The sequence below is a fragment of the Orycteropus afer genome, unplaced genomic scaffold (genome assembly GCF_000298275.1).
Source record: "Orycteropus afer afer isolate SDZICR_OR568_19922 unplaced genomic scaffold, OryAfe1.0 scaffold00070, whole genome shotgun sequence".
Taxonomy (NCBI): Eukaryota; Metazoa; Chordata; class Mammalia; order Tubulidentata; family Orycteropodidae; genus Orycteropus; species Orycteropus afer.
Genome location: NW_006921657.1, coordinates 8,674,325 through 8,680,954, shown reverse-complemented (window position 1 = coordinate 8,680,954; position 6,630 = coordinate 8,674,325). Strand labels below are relative to the sequence as shown.

The 6,630-nt window shown below is 35.2% G+C and overlaps 1 protein-coding gene across 1 annotated transcript in view; it reads left to right on the top strand.

Annotated features, from left to right (window-relative positions):
* The window catches only part of VPS26A (VPS26, retromer complex component A), a 63,095-nt gene that overhangs the window by 33,442 nt on the left and 23,023 nt on the right, over nucleotides 1–6,630 (top strand). The window contains exons 3-5 of the mRNA XM_007940671.1: nucleotides 647–722; nucleotides 1,860–2,016; nucleotides 5,513–5,677. Coding sequence (XP_007938862.1) covers nucleotides 647–722; nucleotides 1,860–2,016; nucleotides 5,513–5,677 — 398 coding nt within the window. The remainder of the gene's footprint in view (nucleotides 1–646; nucleotides 723–1,859; nucleotides 2,017–5,512; nucleotides 5,678–6,630) is intronic.

Here is a 6,630-nt window from a genome sequence, read left to right as displayed (position 1 = left end):
TCTTCTGTGTCTGTGTTAATTGGTTTCCCTTTTCTTTGTTGAAGAGGGTCTGTGCAATCCTTCTGCCTAGTCCGCCATCTTGCCAGAACTCCCCCATATTTTTCTTTAGAAGTGTATAACATAAATCATACTCAGAATTTAAATCTTTAGACATTCTGTTTTTAGGATGAATGACAGACTTGGCAATATACATTGCTTCTAAGGTTAGGGTTTAAAATCTAACAATGTATTCTTGGTTACAAAAAGCTGTAGTGATCTTTTAGGTCACTTCTTAGAATTAGTGATTACCTTACATTAAAATGCTATTATGAGACATAAAATTGTTTTTGACCAGAGGACACTCTGAATAGGTAAAAGTTTTCCTTTCCTTTTTGAGTCTATGTATTTTTCCAACTATAAAGAAGGATTCCTTTCTAACAAAGTAGATACTTTAAGTATATGTGTAAGTAATAGTTTCATTAATGATTATGTATGAAAAAATTGTGTTTTCTCTGGGTCAGGTCATCCTAATCTAGGTATGTGGTGGTGTCTCAACTTTAGAAATGAAAAACTGAAATACTTATACATTGTATTCACCTGGAAGTTATCTGTTAGTAGGCCTACTCAAAGGATTGTTAACATCTCTTAAAATTTCGTGTTTTGGCAGGTAAACTTAGCCTTTAAGCAGCCTGGAAAGAGACTAGAGCACCAAGGAATTAGAATTGAATTTGTAGGTCAAATTGGTGAGTTTTAAAAAGTATTTCTTTTTTTTTTTTCTTTCAATCTTTGATAACTTAATGTGAAAAAGGTTGGATTTGGCCCTCAGGTAATTGAATTAGAACTTAGCTTTATGAAAGGAAAGAATTGATTTTGCATAATGAAAGAGAAGATTTATTTTATAAATATATGAAATCATTTGGCATTAAATAATGTTTGATTTACCCTGCTTTGTTCCTGGACTTAATTACTAAAAATGAAGGGTGTTAGGTAAACTAGCAGCCTGGAAAAACAATTCAAGTATAATTGACTCACTGAAATTTCCATCTGCCTACATTTTTCACCAGCCTTACTCATAGTTACCAGCTTCACCTTCATCCTTCCCTTTCTAATTAGTCATGCTGTTTGCCTTCTGACTGAGAATGTGCCTGTACCCAGATTGACCTGTTAACAGAATATTCTATGTAGAAAGGAAAGGGGTAATTTCTTCTTATGTACATTTCCATACATGTATTTGAGAGGTCTTAATGTATGTAGCAGGGAGTTAAACTGTATATAAATCTTTCGGTACTACAGATTCAGAAAAGAGAGAAAAGAAAGTATATCTTTTTAACAGTCTCCATAGCTAGGTTTTAATTTTTTGCTTCCTAAGTTTTACTGTACATTTTTGAAGTATTAAAATTGGAATTGGTGAATATTTATTTTTATGTCTGTTCTTGATGAGACTGAATTTGAAGGACAAATTATTGTAATGAAATGTAATGAGTTTCAGTTTTTTGTGTATTGTAGTTTTATCAAGGTAATATATCTGCCTGAAACAAAACGACAAACAGAGTTTGCGTTGAAGACAGAAAGTTAAAATAACTGTTAGCAATATGTCAAAACAGCTTCATAGCCGGAGAATCCTAAAATTAGTTCATATAAAAGATATGAACTAATTTTATGTATAATAGAAATTTTCATTATACTGTACCACTTGAATTTTTTATGTATAGGTGGAGTGAAATGAGAATAATGGAATTCAGATTGCACTTCTAGTTTATTGAAGTAGAGGAAACTCCAACTAATTCTGTTGGTAAAGATTATTTGTTTTGGAGATAGAAGTTTGGGTTTTGTCAAAATGAGAAATGTAATTGGTCTTTTTACTCTTCTTAATTCATTAGAACTTTTCAATGATAAGAGTAATACTCACGAATTTGTAAACCTAGTGAAAGAACTGGCCTTACCTGGAGAACTGACTCAGAGCAGAAGTTATGATTTTGAATTTATGCAAGTTGAAAAGCCGTATGAATCTTATATTGGTGCCAATGTCCGCTTGAGGTATGTATATAAATTAGAAACTGTAAAAAGTCAAAACCAAAAAGTAATGGCTACTACAGAATGTCTTATTAGGATTCCCAACTATGATTCTGAATTGGCAGACTTAAATAATACTGTGTTTAAGGTGAAAATTCACACAGCAAATTCCCATTTAACAGTTTCTAAGGCATTTGACTGCTAACCAGAAGGCTGGAGATTCAAACCCACCAGCCACTCCTCGGAAGGAAGGTTGGGCCATCCACTTCCATAGTGATACTGCCTTGGAAACCCAGGGAGGGGTCGCCGTGAGTCAGGTCTGACTTGACAGTACATAACAACAACAACATGCAAATTATTCAGTGATTTAGTTACAGTTTTCACAATATGTCATCATTCTCATTTATTCCATTCTAGTTATACCATTTCTAGTACTGTAGTTTCCCTGCCTCCTTACCTTCCATCTTTGCTTTAGAAAATTTTTGGCCTTTTGGTCCCATATAAATGGTTTTTTTAAAGGAACTCATTACTCACTGGTGATATTCTTTATTTTATGAGCCAATCTGTTATTTAGCTAACAGGTCACCTCAAGGGATAATTTCAATTTAAAGTTTAAAAAGTATCTCGGGGCAGTAGTCTCTAGGAGTCTTCCAGTCTCAACTAGTCCAGTAAGTCTGGACTTCCTGAGCATTTGAGTTCTGTTCCACATTTTTTCCCTTTTTTATCAGGATCCATCTTTTGTGGCCCTGATCAGAGTGTTTGGTAGTAGTAGCCAGGCACCATCTAGTTCTTCTGGTCTCAAAATACATGAGGCTATGGTTTGTTTAGACTAGACTACTTTCTTTCTGAGTCTTTGGTCTCCTTCTTTCTCTTTTATTTCTGATGAATATACCAATAGTTTTATCTTAGATGATTACTTGCAGATTTTTAGAACCCAAGGCACTACTCACTCCATTAGGATGTAGAACATACACTTTATGAACTGTATTATGCCAGTTAACGAGTTGTCCCACAAGACCATGGTCCTAAGCCTTCAAATGCAGAAAACCAAATTCATGAGGTATTTGGTTATGTTTAAAAAGTGTCCATAAATGTGTTTCCTATGTGGTTTACATTATATACGTATGCGTATAATATATATATGTGTGTGTGTGTGTGTGTGTGTATGCATTCATATACCTGTGTTTACATACGCCTATAGCTATCTTTCTGTGCACACGAGTGCCCACATATTCATATCCATACATGAATATTATATTACATGAATATATTCCATTCTGGTTATACCATTTCTGTTGTTGTTGTTGTTATGTGCCGTCGAGTCAGACCCGACTCAAAGCAACCCCTCCTTGGGTTTCTGAGGCAGTATCACTATGGAAGTAGATTGCCCCATCTTCCTTCCAAGGAGTGGCTGGTGGATTTGAACTGCCAGCCTTCTGGTTCACAGTCAAGTGCCTTAGGCACTGTGCTACCAGAGCTCCCATACCGTTTTGTCATACCCTTTACCAAAAGCATCCTTTTCTCTTGTGCACTTCTTAGTGATACCATTTACTTTGGTTAGGCTGTGTGCCCTTCACCCACATTTGGTACTACCTTTCCCATCATCAAAAATAACAAATGTGTACTATCTCAGTGTGCTTCCTGCTTTTCCCCTCTCATCCCTAGCAACCACTAATAAGCATTGGTCTCTGTATATGTATCTAGTCATATCATCTTATAAAAATGCTATCATACAATATCCTTTTGTGATTGATTCATTTCATTTAGCATAATGTCCTCCAAATACCTTAACATTATAAGATGTTCTAAAGATTCAGTATTATTCTTTATGGTTGCATAGTATTCTGTTATATGTGTGCACCACAGTTTGTGTATCCATTCATCCATTGGTGGGCACTTAGATTGTTTCCATATTTTTGTTATTGTGAATAATGCTGCAATGAACATAGGTGTGCGTGTTTCTGTTTGTGTCTCTTTTATTAGAGTTCTAGGGTATATACCAAGGAATGGGATTACTGGATCATACAGTATTTCTATTTTTAGCTTTTTGAGGAGGCGCCATACTATTTTCCATAGTGGTTGTATCATTTTACAATTCCAGCAATAGTTGATAACCGTTTCAGTCTTCCTACTTCCTTGCCTGCATTTGCTGTTTTCTTTATTTTCTCTTTTTAAATCAGTGTCATTTATGCAGGGGTGAGATGGATCTCATTTGTAGTTTTCATTTGCATCTCATGGCTAATGATCATGAACATCTTGTCACGTGATTGTTGGCAGCTTGGATGTCCTCTTTGGTGAAATGCCCACATGTTCTTTGCCCATTTTTTCAGTTGGATTGTTTGTCTTTTTGTTGTTAAGTTGTTGAAATTTTCTATATAGTTTGGAGATTAGACTCTTATTAAATATGTTGTTCCTGAAGACTTTTTCCCAGTCTGTAGGTTGTCTTTTTACTCTTTTGATGAGCATAAGTATTTAATTTTTAGGAGGTCCCACAGTTTTGTGCCTATGCTATCTTCCAGGAATTTTATAGTTTTAGCTTTAACATTTAGGTCTTTAAGCCATTTTCAGTTAGGTTTTGTGTATGGTGTGAGATATGGATCCTGTTTGATTTTTCTGCAAATAGATAGACATTTTGGCTAGTATTGTTTATTAAAGATAATCTTTCTTTCCCATTGAATGAACTTTGACATCTGTCAAAAATCAGCTGCCCATAGATGAATGGATTTACTTCTGTGTTTTCAATTCTTTTCCATTGGTCTATGTGTCTGTCGTTGAACCAGTACTAGGCTGTTTTGATTACTGTGGCTATATAGTATGTTTTGGGATTAGGAAGTGTGAGGTATCCTACTTTGTTCTTTTTCAGTATTGCTTTGGTTATTCAGGGCCCCTTTCCACACAAAAGTTGTTTCTCTGTTTCAGTAAAGAATGGTGCTGGATTTTGGATTGGGTTGTGCTATATTATAGATCACTTTGGGTAGTACTGGCATTTTCACCATGTTAATGGCAGACTTAAAGTTTCAAAAAATTCTGTCAAATATTTTGTTTTGTTTGGCTAATGCTGATCTGAGGTAATAAGAGTTTTCTGTCATAGATTTAGAGAACCCTGTTATGTGAGTTTTAGTAATATACTTCCCTTGTATGAAGTATCCCTTAATGTACTTCATTTGTAGTGTAAAGTGAATGACCCTCTAAATTCATTAGTTTCTCAATCTTTGGTTCTAGTAATCTCATTGGGAATACGATTAAGAAAAGATCTAAAGAGATTCCTTCAAGTTAGCAATGATGAGAGCCCTTTAAACTCATCTGAAAATTGTGTACACAATTCTTAAAATTGAACTTTGTATTTTTTTCATGGTCCATGAGTTATTTCTTTAAATTAGAACTCCTTCATAAAGTAAATGACACTGTATGTTGCCCCCAAAGGAGTTCCAGCAGGAAAAGGAAAACTGTGCTGTTTGCTTATTTAAAATACTTAAATTTATAATAGCAGAATTAATTGTCCTCTTCATTTACATTGTAGGTATTTTCTTAAAGTGACAATAGTAAGAAGACTGACAGACTTGGTAAAAGAGTATGATCTTATTGTTCACCAGCTTGCCACCTATCCTGACGTTAACAACTCTATTAAGATGGAAGTGGGCATTGAAGATTGTCTACACATAGAATTTGAATATAATAAGTCAAAGTAAGTACCTTACACAAGTAGATAGCTTTTAAATGTTTTGGGAAAATGAAGAAATAAACTTTTCAGTGCCTTCTAAATTGGTCAAAGTAAGGACAGAGTTGACATTAATCTGTAAACAGACCAACAGAGTCTCTGAGCTGAGGAAAACTTTAGGAGTTTGTTCTTTCAGCCCAGTGCAGGTGCTTTTCATATTTTATTTCTGATAAGTCTCTGGTTCATTGCCTTTTGTAGATGATCTCACCATCTTACAAAGAAGCTAATCCCATTGTATTGGTACTACTTTATATCACTCTCTTGACATGTCTTCAGCTGGCTATCTCTTTAAAACTAAAAAAAAAAAAAAAAAACCTCTTTCTTTCTGACTACAATAAGCAGTACATTTTCATTATTGACAATTGGGAGGATGTAGAAAAGTGATGTTAGGTGCCATCAACTTGGCTCCGACTCATAGTGACACTGTGTACAAGAGAACAAAACACTGCCCGGTCCTGCACTGTCCTCACAGTCCTTGCTGTGGTTGAGCCCATCATCACAGCCAGTGTGTCAGTTCATCTTGTTGAGGGTCTTCCCATTTTTCACTGACCCTCTCCTTTATCACGCATGATATCCTTCTCCAGGGATCAGTCCCTTCTGACAACATGACCAAAATATGTGAGATAAAGTCTGACCATTCTTGCTTCTAAGGAGCATTCCAGCTGTACTTCTTTTAAAATAGATTTGTTTGTTCTTCTGGGAATCCATGGTATTTTCAGTATTCTTCACCAGAACCACAATACAAATGCATCGATTCTTCTGTGGTCTTCCTTATTCATTGTGAAGCTTTCACATGCATATGAGGCTACTGAAAATACCATGATTTGGGTCAGATACACCTTAGTCTTCAAAGTGACATCTTTGCTCTGTAACACTTTAAAGAGGTCTTTTCCAGCACATTTTCCCAGTGTAATAAGATG